Genomic DNA, 20,056 nt, shown 5'->3' on the forward strand with positions numbered 1-20,056 from the left:
TCATCCTAAACAACTTGACCTCCAAAAACACCTTTGCTGTTGTCAGCCAAGATCTCAGCGATCTAAAACACTTCTGCGAGCAGGCTTTTCTAATCGACCTGGGCCGGGTATCCTGGAATGATATTGACCTCATTCCGTCAGTAGGGGATGCCTGGTTGTTCTTTAAAAGTGCCTCCCTCACCATCTTAAATAAGCATGCCCCATTCAAAAAAATTTGAACCAGGAACAGATATAGCGCTTGGTTCACTCCCGACCTGACAGCCCTTGACCAGCACAAAAACATTGTGTGGCATACTGCATTAGCATCGAATAGTCCCCGTGTTATGCAACCTTTCAGGGAAGTTAGGAACCAATACATACAGGCAGCTAGGAAAGCTAAGGCTAGCTTTTTCAAGCAGAAATTTGCATCCTGTCGCACAAACTCTAAAAAGTTCTGGGACACTGTAAAGTCCATGGAGAATAAGAGCACATCCTCCCAGCTGCCCTCTGCACTGAGGTTAGGAAACACTGTCACCACCGATAAATCCACAATAATTGAGGATTTCAAGAAGCATTTTTCTACGGCTGGCCATTCTTTCCACTTGGCTACCCCTATCCCGATCAACAGCCCTCCACCTCCCACAGCAACTCGCCCAAGCCTCCCCCATTTCTCCTTCGCCCAAATCCAGATTGCTGATGTTCTGAAAGAGCTGCAAAATCTGGACCCCTACAAATCAGCCGGGCTAGACAATCTGGACACTCTCTTTCTAAAATTATCTGCCGAAATTGTTGCAACCCCTATTACTAGCCTGTTCAACCTCTCTTTCGTATCGTCTGAGATTCCCAAAGATTGGAAAGCTGTCGCGGTCATCCCCCTCTACAAAGGGTGAGACACTCTAGACCCAAACTGCTACAGACCTATATCTATCCTACTCTGCTTTCTAAGGTCTTCGAAAGCCAACAAACAGATTACCGACCATTTCGAATCCCACCATACCTTCTCCGCTATGCAATCTGGTTTCAGAGCTGGTCATGGGTGCAACTCAGCCACGCTCAAGGTCCTAAACAATATCATAACCGCTATCGATAAGAGACATTACTGTGCAGCTGTATTCATCCACCTGGCCAAGGCTTTCGGCTCTGTCAATCACCACATTCTTATCGGCAGACTCAACAGCCTTGGTTTCTCAAATGATTACCTCACCTGGTTCATCAACTACTTCTCTGATAGAGTTCAGTGTGTCAAATCGGAAGGCCTGTTGTCCGGACCTCTGGCAGTCTCTATGGGGGTGCCACAGGGTTCAATTCTCAGGCCGACTCTATTCTCTGAATACATCAATGATGTCGCTCTTGCTGTTGGTGATTCTCTGATCCACCTCTATGCAGACGACACCATTCTGTATACCTCTGGTCCTTCTTTGGACACTGTGTTAACTAACCTCCAAACGAGCTTTAATGCCATACATCTCTCCTTCTGTGGCCTCCAACTGCTCTTAAATGCAAGTAAAACTAAATGCATGCTCTTCAACCGATCGCTGCCTGCACCTGCCCGCCGGTCCAACATCACTGCACTGGACAGTTCTGACTTGTGGACAACTACAAATACCTAGGTGTCTGCTTAGACTGTAAACTCTCCTACCAGACTCACATTAAGCATCTCCAATCCAGGATTAAATCTCGAATCGTCTTCCTATTTAGCAACAAAGCATCCTTCAATCATGCTGCCAAACATAACCTTGTAAAACTGACCATCCTACCGATCCTCGACTTCAGCGATGTCATTTACAAAATAGCCTTCAACACTCTACTCAACAAATTGGATGCAGTCTATCACAGTAACATCCATTTTGTCACCAAAGCCCCATATACTACCCACCACTGCGACCTGCACGCTCTCGTTGGCTGGCCCTCGCTTCATACTCATCGCCAAACCCACTGGCTCAAGGTTATCTACAAGTCCCTGCTAGGTAAAGCCCTGCCTTATCTCAGCTCACCGGTCACCATAGCAGCACCCACCCATAGCACGCGCTCCAGCAGGTATATCTCACTGGTCACCCCTCAATTCTTCCATTGGCCGCCTTTCCTTCCAGTTCTCTTCTGCCAATAACTGGAACAAACTGCAAAAATGACTGAAGCTGGAGACTCATATCTCCCTCACTAGCTTTAAGCACCAGCTGTCAGAGCACCTCACAGATCACTGCACCTGTACATAGCCCATCTGTAAATAGCGTCATCCCCATACTGTATTTATTTATTAATCTTTCTCCTTTGCACCCCAGTATCTCTACTTGCACATTCATCTTCTGCACATCTACCAGTGTTTAATTGCTATGTTGTAATTACTTCGCCACCATGGCCTATTTATTGCCTTACCTCCCTTATCCTACCTCATTTGCACATACTGTATATAGACTTTTTCTACTGTATAATTGACTGTATGTTTGTTTATTCCATGTGTTACTCTGTGTTGTTGTATGTGTCGAACTGCTTTGCTTTATCTTGGTCAGGTCGCAGTTGCAAATGAGAACTTGTTCTCAACTAGCCTACCTGGTTAAATAAAGGTGAAATACAAATTCATATAATAAAAAACAGCTGATGCTGAGAAGTGTCTGTTACTTGAACTCTGTGAAGCATTTATTTGGGCTGCAATCTGAGGCTGGTAACTCTAATGAACATCCTCTGCAGCAGAGGAAACTCTGGGTCTTCCATTCCGGTGGCAGTCCTCATGAGAGCCAGTTTCATCATAGCGCTTGATGGTTTTTGCAAGTGCACTTGAAGAAACTTTCAAAGTTCTTGAAATGTTCCATATTGACTGACCTTCGTGTCTTAAAGTAATGATGGACTGTCATTTCTCTTTGCTTATTTGAGTTGTTCTTGCTATAATATGGACTTGGTCTTTTTCCAAATAGGGGTATCTTCTGTATACCACCCCACCGTGTCACAACACAACTGATTAGCTCAAACGTATTAAGAAGGAAATAAATTCCACAAATTCACTTTAAGAAGGCACACCTGTTAATTGGAATGCATTCCAGGTGACTACCCCATGAAGCTGGTTGAGAGAATGCCAAGAGTGTGCAAATCTGTCATCAAGGCAAAGTGTGGCTATTTGAAGAATCTCAAATATAAAATATATTTTGATTTGTTTAAACTTTTTGGGTTACTACATGATTCCATATGTGTTATTTAATAGTAAAGATAAAGAAAATCTCTTGAATGAGTAGGTGTTCTAAAACTTGGCCTACCTGGCCTATACATCATACAAATACATTTGGCAATCAGCCAAATGGACAATATGTCTGCAGGCTTTAAACTTGTTTCATAGCCCTGCAGTATTTCTCCTGAGACAGCACACACACAGATAAGTTAGGAAACTAGGAAATATAATAAATGTATGGTTTTAATAGTCTTATGTGTGATTCATAAATTGTAATGTATTTTCCATCTGAGTGGATGAAATATGCTATTTAACATCTGCTGTCAGGATAGATGGCTAATGTATGTGCCCCTGTGTTACCTTTGGTGTTTTCATCACTGCATTAAACTGGTCAGGGTAGAGATGAAAAGGTAGTTGAGAGGGAGATTGGTCTGGTGTGGTATGAGGTTTGGTCTGGTGTGGTATGAGGTTTGGTCTGGTGTGGTATGTGGTTTGGTGTGGTGTGGTATGAGGTTTGGTCTGGTGTGGTATAAGGGTTGGTCTGGTGTGGTATAATGTTTGGTCTGGTGTGGTATGAGGTTTGGTCTGGTGTGATATGAGGTTTGGTCTGGTGTGGTATGAGGTTTGGTCTGGCGAGTGGGCAGTGGAGTGGATGACATATGTGTATGAGTGGGGTGGTCACTGGTCAACATACTGCCATGTAGGGGCTCTCCACATTCAATGGCTCCTGGTGTAGAGAATGGCTGTTTTTCTGACTGGTGAGTTAGCAGAAGGAGGAGGAGGTGGAGAGAGGAGGAGAAGGTGGAGAGAGGAGGATGAGTAGGAGAAGGAGGAGGTGGAGAGAGGAGGATGAGTAGGAGGAGGAGGTGGAGAGAGGAGGAGGGGGTGGAGAGAGGAGGATGAGTAGGATAAGGAGGAGTAGGAGGAGGAGGAGGAGGTGGAGAGAGGAGGAGGAGGTGGAGAGAGGAGGATGAGTAGGATAAGGAGGAGGAGGAGGAGGAGAAGAAGGAGGTGGAGAGAGGAGGATATGGAGGATAAGGAGGAGGAGGAGGTGTGAAGGCAGGGGAGTTCAGTCAGGTAATTGAGAATTTATTTTATTTTCATTGAGATTCAGATGGACATTCGGCATAAAGTTTTCCTACCTGCTCTGTTTATTTCTAAGATCTCTTCTGGTGGTTCTTGTGGGGCCAGGGGCCATGTGTCGTCTTGCGTGCTGTGGTGAGGTGAGGTTACCTCCGACTTACAGTAATTGGGGGAGCCCAGAAGTGGGGCGCGGGGGATATGTTTGTTCTTTTTCTTTGGTAACTTCTGCTTGGCCATCGCCAGGGAGTAATACATCCCAAAGTTATTGACAATAACAGGCACCGGCATGGCGATAGTCAGCACACCAGCCAGAGCACACAGCGCTCCCACCAGCATGCCAGACCATGTCTGAGGGTACATGTCTCCATAGCCAAGGGTTGTCATGGTCACCACCGCCCACCAGAATCCAATAGGAATGTTCTTAAAGTGAGTGTGCTCGCTGGCTCGGGGGTCATTGGGCTTGGCACCAATCCTTTCAGCATAGTAGATCATAGTGGCGAAGATGAGCACACCCAGGGCGAGGAAGATGATGAGGAGCAGGAACTCATTGGTGCTGGCTCGGAGTGTATGACCCAGGACACGCAGTCCCACAAAGTGCCTAGTCAGCTTAAAGATCCGGAGGATCCGGACAAAGCGTACCACGCGTAGGAAACCCAATACATCCTTAGCTGCCTTGGAAGAGAGCCCACTCAGCCCCACCTCCAGGTAGAAGGGCATGATGGCAATAAAGTCGATGATGTTGAGGGTGTTACGGAAAAACTCCAGCTTGCTCGGACAGAACGTCACTCGCATTATGAACTCAAATGTAAACCACAGCACACAGACCCCCTCAATATAGGTGAGGAAAACCACGGTCTCAGTCTCCTGGTAGACCCGCGTGCTGTTGTCCAGCGGGTCAATTTCCGTCCGGTTGATGATGGGATTGAAGGCCTCGTGTGTCTCCAGGCAGAAGGTGGTGATGGAAACCAGGATGAAGAACAGGGAGGCGAAGGCTATCCACTGCAGGGGAGAGATGAGCGGGTGGGAGAGAAGGAGGGAGAGGGAAAGAGAGAGGGAGAGATTATAAGCGAGGGAGCTTAGAATACAAACGTGAAGGAACAGAGCACTAGAACACCCCCACAGCTCTCTTCAGTTCTACAACACAAATCTAGGTCAGTACTCTTAACTGAGTGTCACTTGAAAGGGTGTGCACCTAAACTGTGGTGCTCCGGTAAGAGAGTTCCTAATACTGTTGGAGCCTACACGGAGGAGGGCAGGGACAGAGGGGGACGTTATGTACTGTACAGGGGAAAGCTTGTTTCTGGGTCAGCTTTTGCGCCAGCACTTAAGGTATTTTTTCAAGGGAGGGCACTGTGTTCACCATGGCATCTGGCCCAAACGATAACATGTGAACGATGCCACCTCATCAATTTTGAATGGTGCTTTAATGCATAGTCCCTAATGTATAGGCAGATATACACTGCTGCCCATAGATTAGGGCTGACAGCAGTACTGCTGCTGCCAGAAGAGGCTGATGGGGTTGCATAACTCCACTTAACACCACTGGAATATTAACGCGATGCTCCAGAATTTTTGTATAATTTCAGCCAGTAGTTTTGAAACTGGTGCTCATGAGCCAAAACAGGTCCCAGTTTTTTGTGTACTACATCATTCAATTCGTGTGATATGTCATGAATCCAATTCATACACTATGTTAAGAAATTGTTTTGCTTAAAATATCTTTAAACAGGTCCAGGTCTGAGAGGAGGCAGGCACTGCCAGGCACATACACTACAACCACACTACAGTAGTGATAGAGCCAGGGTCCTACCTGGACATGAAGGGCTTAGTGATTACATTATAGAAGAACAAATGACAATTAGGTTATTTTTCTAAGATGGGTGCATCACAGTTATTTTTGTGCATGGTCCACAACTTCCAACATCCTTGACCTTCAACAAACTGAGCCAAAGCAATGTCAATATAAAATGTAAATCAAATTGATCTTTTCAACTCCAAACAAGAATTTACGGTATAGTACACGCACAACTTACAACCCTGATACTTACAATAACAACAACAACCTCTCAGGAGAAAGGATTCATTGACAAAAGAAGCAAACTAGGGTGTTGAGAAATGAAGTGGTCTAGTTAACCTCCATTGACCGTTGAGAGGCTTGTATAATGGAAAAAGGCACAAAAACCCTATCCCAGTTAACACTTTACACGGAACCCTATGCAGTGCCTTTTTCAAGTAGGTTTCACACAGGGTAGTGAATGTACCTTGTGTCCTACTGATACAATCAGATACAGAATCAGAGACAGGAAAGACAATACAGACAGTCTGACTGACTCATTAAATTGAGAGAAATTCATTACATTTAAAGAAACTGTGCTAGAGCGATTCACTCTGATACGGTCTATTGTTGTTGAAGGTTTTGCAAGCTGCAGGCTCTACTGCAATGTGTACTAATGAAACAGATAAAGGGGTATATATTAGATATGCCACCTCCACCCGCCTGAGGCAGCAGAGGCCTGGAGATGACAGAGAGAGTGACGTCTGAAAGACAAAAACCCCACTGCGATTTCTTTCTTAAAAACACACACTCTCACTCTTATTCTCTGACACACATGCAACACACACTAGACATTGACAACAACAACCACAGCAGCAACAACAATAACAAGATAGAACATAATAACAATAACAACAACAAGATAGAACTGCCAAAGTGGGAGGAGTTGCAATCTACTGAAGAGATAGCCTGCAAAGTTCTGTCATAGTTTCCTGGTCTATGCCCAAACAGTTCGAGCTTCTAATTTTAATAATAAGTCTCTCACTGTTGCCACCTGTTATAGACCCCCCTCAGCCCCCAGCTGTGCCTTGGACACCATATGTGAATTGATTGCCCCCCATCTATCTTCCAGACTCATATTAAGCATCTCAAATCCAAAATTAAATCTAGAATCGGCTTCGTATTTTGCAACAAAGTGTCATGACTTCCGCCGAAGTTGGTCCCTCTACTTGTTCGGCGGTCGACGTCACCGACCTTCTAGCCATCACTGATCCATTTTTCATTTTGCATTGGTTTTGTCTTGTCTTCCATCACACCTGGTATCAATCCCATCAATGACATGTTGTGTATTTAACCCTCTGTTTCCCCTCATGTCTTTGTCGGAGATTGTTTGTTGTATGTTTTGTGCAAGTCATGTTCTGGTGTGTGTCGGGTTTTGTACCCGTTTATATTATTTTTGTATGTATTGGTTTTCAGAGGTTTTTTTAGCATTTATTAAACTGCTCCGTTTATACCAAGTTCACTCTCCTGTGCCTGACTACCCTTCCACCAGCACGCACCCATTACAGAATCACCAACCCATTTATGGAGTCAGCAGAACAAGGTACCCCGGCCATAGAGGTGGAGGAGCGCATCCAGGAGCATGAAGCAATACTGCACCATCTTGATATCGTCATGGACCGCGTTGTCCAGAAAATGGGCCGCTGGGAGAGACAGGGAGTTCCTCCAGCGCCTCCACCAGCACAACCGGGGTCTCCCCTGAGCGCCCCTTTTCCACCTGGGTCCAGTGGGATTCATCTTTCCCTGCCCCAGGAGTACGGCGGAGAGGCTGCGGGCTGCCGGGGGTTCCTACTTCAACTGGAGCTATACCTGGCCATCGTCCACCCGGCTCCATCTGGCGGTGAGAGGGTGCCTCACCGGGAAAGCCCTGGAGTGGGCCAACGGCGTGTGGAGAGAGGGAGATACGGCGTTGGACCAGTTTGAGGAGTTCACCCGCCGTTTCCGGGCAGTCTTCCGGGCAGTGAACGCCTCTACCATCTGAGCAAGGAGACGAGGAGCGCCCAGGAGTTTGCACTGGAGTTTAGGACCCTGGCTGCCGGAGGACATCCGTTGGGAGCTGGCCTGCAGAGACACCACCCTCACGTTTGACCAGCTGGTGGACCTGTCCACCCGGCTGAACAACCTGCTGCCTACTCGCGGATGTTCCGATCAGGGTCTGGTGGTTCCATCCTCTCGCACCCCCTCTCCGATACCCATGGAGCCGGGAGGGGAAGCGCGCAGGGAGACCGGAGGGGGTTCCCGCTCGTGCACCATCTGTGGCCGCAGAGGTCACACTTCCGGTCAGTGCTGGGTTGGTTCCTCTAAAAATTGAGGCAGCAGGCAGGGCTATCTGGCGTCACCCCAGGTGAGCCGGCACCATTCTCACCCAGAGCCCTTTGTTGCACAACTGGGGATTTGTACCTGTATATATTATTTTTGTATGTATTGGTTTTCTGAGGTTTTTTTGCATTTATTAAACTGCTCCGTTTATACCAAGTTCACTCTCCTGCGATTGACTTCCCTGCCACCAGCACGCACCCATTACACAAAGCATCCTTCAGTCACGCTGCCAAACATACCCTCATAAAACTGACTATCCTACCAATCATCGACTTTGGCGATGTCATTTACAAAATAGCCTCCAACACTCTACTCAGCAAACTGGATGCAGTGCCATCCGTTTTGTCATCAAAGCCCCATATACCATCCACCACTGCGACCTGTATGCTCTCATCGGCTGGCCCTCGCTACATATTTGTCGCCAGACCCACTGGCTCCAGGTCATCTATAAGTCTTTGCTAGGTAAAGCTCCGCCTTATCTCAGCTCACTGGTCACCATAACAACACCCACCCGTTGCACGCGCTCCAGCAGGTATATCTCACTGGTCATCCCCAAAGCCAACACCCACTTTGGCCGCCTTTCCTTACAGTTCTCTGCTGCCAATGACTGGAAAGAATTGCAAAAAAGTTGGAGACTTATATCTCCCTCAATAACTTTAAGCATCAGCTATCTGAGCAGCTTACCGATCGCTGCAGCTGTACATAGCCCATCTGTAAATAGCCCACCCATCATCCCCATATTGTTTTTATTTACTTTTTGCTCTTTTGCACACCAGTATTTCGACTTGCACATCTTTATCTGCACATCTATCACTTCAGTGTTTATTTGCTTAATTGTAATTACTTCGCTACTATGGCCTATTTATTGCCTTACCTCCTTACTCCATTTGCACACACTGTGTATAGATTTCTCTATTGTGTTATTGACTCTACTTGTGTTTTTGACTCTATTGCGTTATTGACTGTTTATCCTATGTGTAACTATGTGTTGTTTTTTGTTACACTGCTTTGCTTTATCTTGGCCAGGTCGCAGTTGTAAATGAGAACTTGTTCTCAAATGGCCTACATGGTTAAATAAAGGTGAAATATTTATTTTTAAATAAAGACATAACAATAACCATAACAATCACTGCAGCAACAACAACCACAGTAACACTTTAACCCACAAGTGTAAATGAAATTCAATTACTTTGTTTTCACTCTGACTGTTTCCATCTGTCCTGTCCTCCACATAAAAATAACCTTCTGGTTGGGTTTCTGAAATGAAGACAGGTTGTGGTAAGGCCAGAAGGAAGAGAAGAGACTGTTACTGTCCTTGTCACCACAACATTTTCTCTCACAAGCCCAGCAAAGGTGACAGACTTGCTTCCATTCTTTCACTGGTGTGAAAACAAATTAGCAGCATCCCTGCATGGGCTCAATTGCGGAGACCTGTCATTGGACTGAGAATCAATTCTAACTGCTGTCAACTTCCTGTGCCGAATATCCAACATCTAAGTCTATGTGACATTGCTCTCAGAACATCCAACATTTTCTCCAACACGGTCAACTATCCGTATCAATACAACAACATCGTTATTAATAATGTATGATATGCAGCTGTAAGAGTAAAACCTGGAACATTGGAAAAGTATCACATTGTTCACTAATGAAGGAACTTGAGCCGTTAACACAAATTCCATGAGACTAATTGAACTCTCCAGAGAAAGGAAATGAAACAGCTATCTTTGAAAAATGTCCACTAACCTTTTCTTTATCTTTATTCCATGAATGCCTACAGACTGTTGGTACTGAAGAGAGAAACAGTACTGTAGTATACAGTAGAAACGGGAAACGATCACCACATCATTGAGGAAATTCTAGACAAAGTGGTATCATGGCATGTGCGTCATTTGTATCCTAAATGCATTCTCTAAAGATTTTATCTTGAGACAAACTGCTAATCTCATATTATAATACATTAAGCCAACATGAGAGCCACCCTTCCTCGTTCTTACCTCTAACCTGCAGCACAAGCAATGTGTGTGCATGCATGAATGTGTCTGAGCGTATGTGTGAAAGCATGTGCTTGTTAGCATGCATGGCTGTGTGTGTAAACATCATCCAAGGCAGATTGTGATGTATTTGATCTGGTGTTCTCAACAGAACATGTATCAACAGCATTTACAGAAAACAAATGAGTGAGTGTCTAACTATAAATGAGAGGCAAAGTGCATTATAACACACTCAAGTGAATTACTGTATGTTGTCATGGTTTGGATGTGGGGGTGTTTCCGTAATAGATGTGTGATTAGCTTGTTGAGTTGTGATAAATCAGTGTTACAGAACGCCAGGAAGTCATTTGAATGAACCATTAGGAAGTCAAATTTCCACCACTGTAATAGGCAAGTGAAAATAACCCAAAAGACATAACGTACAGATGTATGATCTTAATTTGAGCTAATTTGCTACAGCAGGAAGATAATCCTTCAGCAACAGGAAATTTGAACTATTATGTGGATTATAATTAATGGCTATTTTTGTAGGGGTTAATACACTTTTTACGTAATGGAAAATCAAGTCTGAAATTTCAAAGTGGAAATGACAACCTTCAGAAACCTTCTTTAAACCTCAATTACACTACAAGTTTTAAATGTCCTTTATTGAGGGAAAGCTCTCCTGCAACAGGGGGATCAAATGAAGATCCTTTAACTGTATTATTCCGGTTTGGAGCAAATATGTTTTAGAAGTGCTGATCATGAGCCATTGTCCTGTTTGCATTACAGGTGAAGGAACCGCCTGCACACAGTACTACCTACCTACAATCCCACTCATACAGTACAATCCCATGCACAGAACTGATGCCGACCCACACATATTGTCTACACTGCAGACTGACCAGAGCAAGCAAGCACTTGCACTGCACTTATCAGCTCTATTTGAGAGGGTGGTTCTTTTCCCTTTGTGTCTAGGCTGGCAAGGCCTCACCCTTCAGTGGGAGGGAGCCAAAGACAATGCTGAGTTTATAACTGAGAATATAACCTTCCTCCAAGGAAACCAACCAGCAGGCCTTTCTGTCAGAACACATCACACACTATAGGAGCCATACTGCTGGGAAATAAACACCCAGCAGCTTCACTACCAAGACTCTGCTACATGGAACTGAATTAACAACAACACCACTAAATAAGAAGCTTAATGGTCACAGATGAATAAAGATAGAAATGTGACCATAATAAATACTGTATGTAAGTCTGAGTGTGCTGTACCTGCTAGTTTAAGGACACAACCACTGAGCAGAATACTGCATGGATATTAACATTCCATATGGAATTAAGTCAATGATATTGAGCACAAAATATTTGGAGATATTTGGATTTTGCTGAGGGTTCTACTCTGCAAATTGCATTGGTCACATACACATATTTAGCAGATGTTTCTTGCAGGTGTAGCAGAATGCTTGTGTTCCTAGCTCCAACAGTGCAGTAATATCTAACAATACCAACAACATCGCAAGCATGTCGTTTGTTTGAGAGGATGCATTGAGATAGTGAATACACAATGTAATTAAGTTAAAAGGCTGCAAAGTAGAGTGTGCCACAGAATGCGTGCACATGTCAAGTATATCAAATGCTTAATTAGGAAATGTTTGAAGTAAGTTACAGATGTAGGATCTTAATTTGATCACTTTTTTTTGTTGCTGAAATGCAAACTTGTAGTGTTTTTGAAAAGGCTTCTAAAGTTTGGTATTTCAGACTTGATTTGCCCTCATGAAAAATGTATCAACCCCTACAAAAAATGTCCATTAGTTATAATCCACATATTAATACAGATTTCCTATAGCTGTAAGATTATTTTCCTGCTGTAGCAAACTGCCTCAAATTAAGATCCTATGTCTGTAGATGTTTCAGTCACAGTGCCATTGCAAGTTTCGGAGACAGCATTGAGTCAATGTTAAACAAAATAAACCTGCAACCAGACCCTTCTCTCCTACAACCCCTCCCACACTCTCTCTTTTAGACTCATGCCTCCTAGAGATGAAAGCATGTCACGTTCTCTTATGTAACTTTCCCTCCATCCATCTGCCTTTCTCTGGGCTTACTGTATGCGTTTGTGACAATGTATTTGCATTGCCTGTTTATGAGTGTGTATTACATGCAGTGTGTGTAATTTTAGATAAATACTTTTGTATATATAATGTATTTGTTTCATGTAAAGTGTGTTTGTTTGAGTTTGTTCGTAAATGTTATTAGGCATGAATCTGCATGAGAGAGAAAATGTGTGAGGTGCTGTGTGGCTCAGTTGGTAGAGCATGGCACTCCCAATGCCAGGGTTGTGGGTTTGATTCCCATGGGGGAACAGTATGAACAAATATGAAACTGAATGCACTCACTACTGTAAGTCATTCTGGATAAGAGTGTCTGCAAAATATGTTAAATTAGAACCCTGGGGACCTTTTCACATGATGAGGGTGGATAGTGTTGTTTTCTGTGAATCAAGGACTGTCTCCGTGGGGTTAAAACAACTGCTGTAACATAGTATACTGTATGTAACATACTGTGAATCAAGGACTGTCTCCGTGGGGTTAAAACAACTGCTGTAACATAGTATACTGTATGTAACATACTGTTTCCTTCAGTAACTTACAGGTAACTGGCTCCCAGTAAATGACCTTAAAAACAACATGCATTATTTTTACCGTGTAGGGATCAAGTTACAGGCCTTGCCTAATAATTGTCCATCTACGTTTTAGTACATGAGATGCTTAGCCTTTGTGTGAACTCCCTTGCAGTTCTAGAAGGGCCTTGACTGACAGTTTAAAAGCTGTGTCAATAAATAGAGACATTCCAATGTAACTACCGACAACATAAACAGCTAAGGCCTCATTCACAGCTGGCTCAGCCCCTCCCGTAACATCCTGTATGTGTTTTGCGTTTGCTATATCGATGTGAATATTGATGTGAATATCGATGTGAATATTGATGTGATTATTGATGTGTTTGATGTGTATTGATGTGTATTCAGGGCTCATCTGTGAAAAAGACTTTGGTCTCAGCATGACTCCCTGTTAACTACAATAAAGGTAATAAAAACATTTTAATCAGCGGCTAATATCATAAGTGGCTTTCATTGATAAAAAATGATATTATATCGCCAATGAATGAAACTAATGCTATACAGACAGTCAAGTCCAGAAACAAAATTCATATAACATACACATATAGTTACAAGGTTATGCAAATGTAAAAACGACTATATTGGTTTTCTCTCCAACAAATCAACAAATAGCCTACACCAGATCCTTTATACTGTAAAATGGAAGTCATATTGAACTGATTGATTGAGCATTTGTTTGGAAGACGTTTGTTAGCCCAGTAACAGCCATTGGTAACCATGGTATGCATCCAAGGTTGAAATGCTTGCTGGCTGTTTTTAGTTTTAGGTTGTAATTAGATTACCCTGTCAGAGTATGATCTGAGAGAGCCAGTAGAGACAGTAGAGACAGTAGAGACAGTAGAGACAGAACATGTGCTGCCGAAGCTGTGTGATGCCTCAGAATGCTGAGTTAGCTCAGAGCTCCACCACCACCTCCCTCCCTGTTCCACTCACCTGCTGCAGTCTCTGATGGGAGATAAAACATGAAAAGGTTATTGCTATGAAACAGGCGTTCCCACTTAACTGATTTCCTCTATTACTGTGCACATCGAAAAGAGAGAATGTATATGTAGCATTTACAGCACTATAATGAACTAAACAAATCCATTCATACACAAACCACAACAGATTGGGTCATCTGAAACTATAGGAAGAAGAATAATGAGAAATTGCACATCTTGACTATATCTTCTTCAAGCCAGCCATATTCAAATATCAAAGGCAAAGCCTTTACTAAAACCGTCTATCAACTAGTTTTGGCTCTAAGTTTTCTAAAACACTTTAAATAACGTGACTTGATAGTGCCAACACATAATGTGGCTCTGTTCCAACTGTTCTAATGCCTTACCTTGGGTAAATTACTCACATCGACTATGAAAGCCTCTATTCTGACGAGGGGACAGAAATGATAGAGAATGATTCTTGAATGATGTATACTAACTTAGCTCAAGAGCCCTTATGATTACTGAGACTCAAGCACAGAGGCATAACATACTATAACATGCTTGACAATATATGTAGGCAGATAAACACCCTAGTAAATTATGAGATACTGAAGGACTCAGACACTTGGCTGAAGTGGTTGGGATAGCAATAAGTGAGCATTTTAAGGAAACCGTGGTCAGTGCATCATCATGCTATCCCATGGCCTGGGTTTAATGCCTGCTCTCTCTGATAATGGACTCCCCCAGCAACAGACACGCAAAACATTTGCCTAGGCCATGTGTGTCAGTGGTCCCCGTGCTCAGTGCCAGTGTGCCATTCCTCATCATCACTGCTGCCCGCACCACTCACACAAAACACTTACATTTTAGTCCTTTTGCAGAAGCTCTTATCCAGAGCGACTTACAGTTAGAGCATTCATCTTAAGATAGTCAGAGTAAGTAGATTATTCCACAATGAAGTAGCTAACAGCAAAGTCAGAGCTAGTAAGAGGGGAAAATCAAGTGCAAGAGTTAGATCACAAAATCCTTTTTCATTTTTTAAATGGGGCGAGGTGAGGGGGGGTAATGTGGGATTATTTAAAATACTCTTTGAAGAAGTAGGTTTTTAGATGTTGTTGGAAGATGGGCAGGGACTATGCTGTCCTGGCTTCAGGGGGAATCTGGTTACACCATTGGTGTTCCAGGACAGAGAAGCGCTTGGACTGAGATGAGCGGGAGCTGCCCTCCTGTAGGGGTAGGAGGGCTAAGAGACCTGAGGTGGCAGAACGGAGGGCTCGGGTTGTGGTGTAGGTTTTGAGCATAGCCTGAAGGTAGGGAAGGGCAGTTCCTCTTGCTGCTCTGTAGGCAAGTACCATGGTCTTCTAGTGTATACGAGCTTTGACTGGAAGCCAGTGGAGCAGACAGGCCTATATCCATCAGTAATCACCTTGGCCACACATACCAATAGCAAGTGACAACATACAGTAGGTGTATGTTATTGTCCACAAACATGCCCTGTGATATTGTTGTGGTCGTTGCATCCTGCTGTACAGTGTCCTGTGTGGCTAACTTGGTTATTTCATATTTGTCATACTAAATCATATTTTTGTAAGTCATACACAAACTTAATATAAATACATATATGAACATGTGAATAAACATCAGATGAATCGGAGGGAATTCTGACGTAATAAGCCTAATGTCAGATAGAAACATGACGATCTGTTGAAAAGCCTCTAGTCACATTCACGCCCATAATAACCACCCTGCCTGCTGTCCCTAATGTCTCTGTCCATGACTGGTCCACCAATTAGCACAGAGCAAGAAACACATTCAGTTAACACTTAACATTCAAATGAAAAACAATCTCAATCAAAACGTAGCTAAATCACTGTAGTTTTAGAGACTAAGCCATTGAAAGACATGTATTTCATTCAATAATCATAGTGATATTTGAGAGCCACACAATAGTGTTTTCTGTGAAAACTGGTAGAGCAAGTATGTCAACAGGGAGGGCTCAACATTTTAAAAAACTGTCTTATATGGGTTATATCTTCAGTGGGATAAATCTGAGTGACACCCTCATGTCAGATGGTATGGTCTGGCTGAGGTAATGGCTATGCCAGCATGTATAGCTAATGGACAAAAGTGATGAATAAACTGAATAAACACTCCCTCACCATGCCAGACCATTCAGGCCGAAACTGGAAAGACAGAACATCTTGTGGTTTTGCAGGTCATGAAGATCAAATCGTTTTGGTGTTTAGGATTTGTCAGATGAATTGGGGGGGCCAAGTTCAGAGTAAAGGTTGTTGAAGCCAGTGTTATCTTGTATATGAAGGCAGAACAAGTGAGTGTAACTTTCCTCTCTGTTTGGCAGTGTAATGGTGGCGTGAGAGCCCTGTATTCTATATTTGCCCCTGTTTGAGTGCTTTTAGCTGGGTGCCTCATTCCTCTCTGCATGGGATATTAATTATACAGGAGCGCAGGGACAAGCCCCAGTGCTTTTTAAGGGGTGTCCTGCTCCACTTCTTTTGGGAGAAAGAGCTGCGTTAGATATCTCAGTGACCAGCTTTTGATTGGTTTGTGCATTTCCCTATTGGAGTTGGACTGTGTCGATGTGTATCATGCACATGCTCCCCTACATGTGCATGATGTGTGTTCATACAGTTACACATGTGAACCTCAATGTACTACAGCATGCCACATGATAGACTAAGAGCTGGTGTTGTTTGATAAAACAATATGTCCATCTATCTAGGCCCCAGCCCTCCAGACGAATCAGTCTCTGTGTGGATCTCCTTAAAACCTAGATGACTTCCTGTTAAAGTGTGGCAAGGTTAGCCATGCAGCATGTCTTTAGTGTAATAGGATGCCTCCCTCTCTCCATTAATTACCAGGGTCTGTGCCCAACTCTGCTTCTGCTAATCTCTCCAGCCCCCAAAGGAGCAACCAGTCTTGCTATGTTCAGTTCAGCATGGATCTGTTACTCACTCTGTGTTGGTTAGAAGCTGACAGCCACACTGTCCCAGCCACACTGTCTCTCTAGTGTGATTACGTAGACGTATAGCTACTTTCCATGTAGGTGCACTTTTCTCACTCATTTTAAGTAGAGTGGATCTCCTTCTAAACTCAAGAGCAGTTTCCTCCCAGATAGCTGAAGGTCGTGGTAGCTGGCAGGGTGTCTGTATGGTCAGTAGGCTCCTCACGTTAAAGCTGACACGGCCACTTTAAAAGCATGATATTGATTTCAAAGCTCTCCCTCCACATAAACTCACTGCTGTGTTTCTTATGTGACGTGGAGTGATACATTACAACCCACAGCCATGGCTGAGTGAAAAGAAACCTCCTACCCATTCCCATCCAGCAGCTCCCTCTTCCACTTCTAACCTGAACAAACCCACATCTACCCTACCTGTCCCAAAACCCCACCAAACTGCATTCAGTCATGCACTTCCTTCTCTCCCAGCTGCACAAAGTAATTTCTCATCATCCTCACCATTTAAACACATTTTACTTCAGTACTTATTTACATCCTTACATGAGCAGCAATTAGATTGATCACTAAACTAATCTAACGACTTGCCCTCTTGCAAATCCAGGCAGTAAGGGCCAAGTCATCAACAGTCCAAGGGCACAAGATGCCTCAATGACCCCTTTCATAAGTAGGAAGACTAGTAGTTGTAGCCACGTGTCTGAATTATGGTCAGTCTAAGTTCCCTTAGATTGCATTCCATACTAAAGGCAGGTCAAAGTCTGTTCCGGAGTTCTAAATTGAGCAGCTGCTGAATAATGAGCTCCTGTATATATTGAGATTTAAATGTTTTTTTAGAGTGAAGTACATCGAAAAAATCAAGAGAAAACTGCAAGACTCAATAGAGGACAAAACAAGGAACAAACCAAAAAAGACAGGCTTTTGAAAAAGTATTTATTCATAAAATTGTACAGTTATCTTAGCTAGCTGAATTGCTAGCAGAATTGTTTACTTGTTGCTAAGCAGTTGCTAGGGACTCTCCTGGAAGAAGCTAGCTAGCTTACAAAGAATAACAACAAAAAATATCTTGTTAACAGAAGAAAGGAAGACAAAAGAAGGACAGAAGAAAAAGGAAAAGAAAGAGGACAACAAAGTGAAACAGTCAGCACTTCTATTGCAACTTCGTATTTCGTCGTCCTAACGTAGTCTACACTGCTATCTGACCAGCAGCTACCCAGCTAGCAAACGTCCACCGTCTACCGAATAGCAGCACTGTAGAAACTATTACACTCAACTGAACGACTTGATTAGTGTAGTGTTAGCTAGCTACATAGTTGTCTTTGCTGTCTTCGTATCCAAGATAATTGTGTAGTTTAGAGCGTGTAGTCTTAGAGTGATTATCTTAATTTACCGAGGTTAGCTAGCCAGCTATTTGTCGTCCTTAACGTAGGAGACACTGCTAGCTAGCCAACAGCTAGCCAACGTCTACTGAATAGAACTTCCGCACTCAACAACCCGGTCGCATTCCGCTTCGCTCCACAGGTAGTATCACATTTTCATTTCATTTCATTACAGCACAACGGTTTGATTTGTTTGATCGTAGCTAGCTACATAGCTAGCTACATAGCCGTCTGTGTATCAAATATAATTGTGTAGTCTAGAGCGATTTTCTAGGTTAGCTAGCCAGCTATTGTCGTTCTTTTAACGCAACGTAACGTAATCAACACTGCTAGCTAGCCAGCTAGCCCCCGAATAGCAGCACTGTAGAAACTATTACACTCAACGGAACGACTTGATTAGTGTAGTGTCAACAACGCAGCCACTGCCAGCTAGCCTACAAAGTCAACAACGCAGCCACTGCCAGCTAGCCTACTTCAGCAGTACTGTATCATTTTAATCATTTTAGTCAATAAGATTCTTGCTACGTAAGCTTAACTTTCTGAACATTCGAGACGTGTAGTCCACTTGTCATTCCAATCTCCTTGCATTAGCGTAGCCTCTTCTGTAGCCTGTCAACTATGTGTCTGTCTATCCCTGTTCTCTCCTCTCTGCACAGACCATACAAACGCTCCACACCGCGTGGCCGCGGCCACCCTAATCTGGTGGTCCCAGCGCGCACGACCCACGTGGAGTTCCAGGTCTCTGGTAGCCTCTGGAACTGCCGATCTGCGGCCAACAAGGCAGAGTTCATCTCAGCCTATGCCTCCCTCCAGTCCCTCGACTTCTTGGCACTGACGGAAACATGGATCACCACAGATAACACTGCTACTCCTACTGCTCTCTCTTCGTCCGCCCACGTGTTCTCGCACACCCCGAGAGCTTCTGGTCAGCGGGGTGGTGGCACCGGGATCCTCATCTCTCCCAAGTGGTCATTCTCTCTTTCTCCCCTTACCCATCTGTCTATCGCCTCCTTTGAATTTCATGCTGTCACAGTTACCAGCCCTTTCAAGCTTAACATCCTTATCATTTATCGCCCTCCAGGTCCCCTCGGAGAGTTCATCAGCTTGATGCCTTGATAAGCTCCTTTCCTGAGGACGGCTCACCTCTCACAGTTCTGGGCGACTTTAACCTCCCCACGTCTACCTTTGACTCATTCCTCTCTGCCTCCTTCTTTCCACTCCTCTCCTCTTTTGACCTCACCCTCTCACCTTCCCCCCCTACTCACAAGGCAGGCAATACGCTCGACCTCATCTTTACTAGGTGCTGTTCTTCCACTAACCTCATTGCAACTCCCCTCCAAGTCTCCGACCACTACCTTGTATCCTTTTCCCTCTCGCTCTCATCCAACACTTCCCACACTGCCCCTACTCGGATAGTATCGCGCCGTCCCAACCTTCGCTCTCTCTCCCCCGCTACTCTCTCCTCTTCCATCCTATCCTCTCTTCCCTCTGCTCAAACCTTCTCCAACCTATCTCCTGATTCTGCCTCCTCAACCCTCCTCTCCTGCCTTTCTGCATCCTTTGACTCTCTATGTCCCCTATCCTCCAGGCCGGCTCGGTCCTCCCCTCCCGCTCCGTGGCTCGACGACTCATTGCGAGCTCACAGAACAAGGCTCCGGGCAGCCGAGCGGAAATGGAGGAAAACTTGCCCCCTGCGGACCTGGCATCCTTTCACTCCCTCCTCTCTACATTTTCCTCCTCTGTCTCTGCTGC

The 20,056-nt window shown here is 44.2% G+C and overlaps 1 protein-coding gene and 1 non-coding gene across 5 annotated transcripts in view; one reads left to right on the forward strand and one right to left on the reverse strand.

The window, feature by feature from the left end:
- The window catches only part of LOC118360076 (potassium voltage-gated channel subfamily C member 1-like), a 37,394-nt gene that overhangs the window by 11,513 nt on the left and 5,825 nt on the right, over positions 1-20,056 (reverse strand). For all 4 annotated transcript variants that reach the window (XM_052483342.1, XM_052483357.1, XM_052483347.1 and 1 more), the window contains exon 2: positions 4,279-5,218. In XM_052483342.1, the coding sequence (XP_052339302.1) occupies positions 4,279-5,218 (940 nt within the window). The remainder of the gene's footprint in view (positions 1-4,278; positions 5,219-20,056) is intronic.
- On the forward strand, positions 12,643-12,712 carry trnag-ccc (transfer RNA glycine (anticodon CCC)). Its single transcript has one exon. It is a non-coding gene; the product is annotated as a tRNA-Gly (tRNA).

Source organism: Oncorhynchus keta, chromosome 2, assembly GCF_023373465.1.
Source record: "Oncorhynchus keta strain PuntledgeMale-10-30-2019 chromosome 2, Oket_V2, whole genome shotgun sequence".
Lineage (NCBI taxonomy): Eukaryota > Metazoa > Chordata > Actinopteri > Salmoniformes > Salmonidae > Oncorhynchus > Oncorhynchus keta.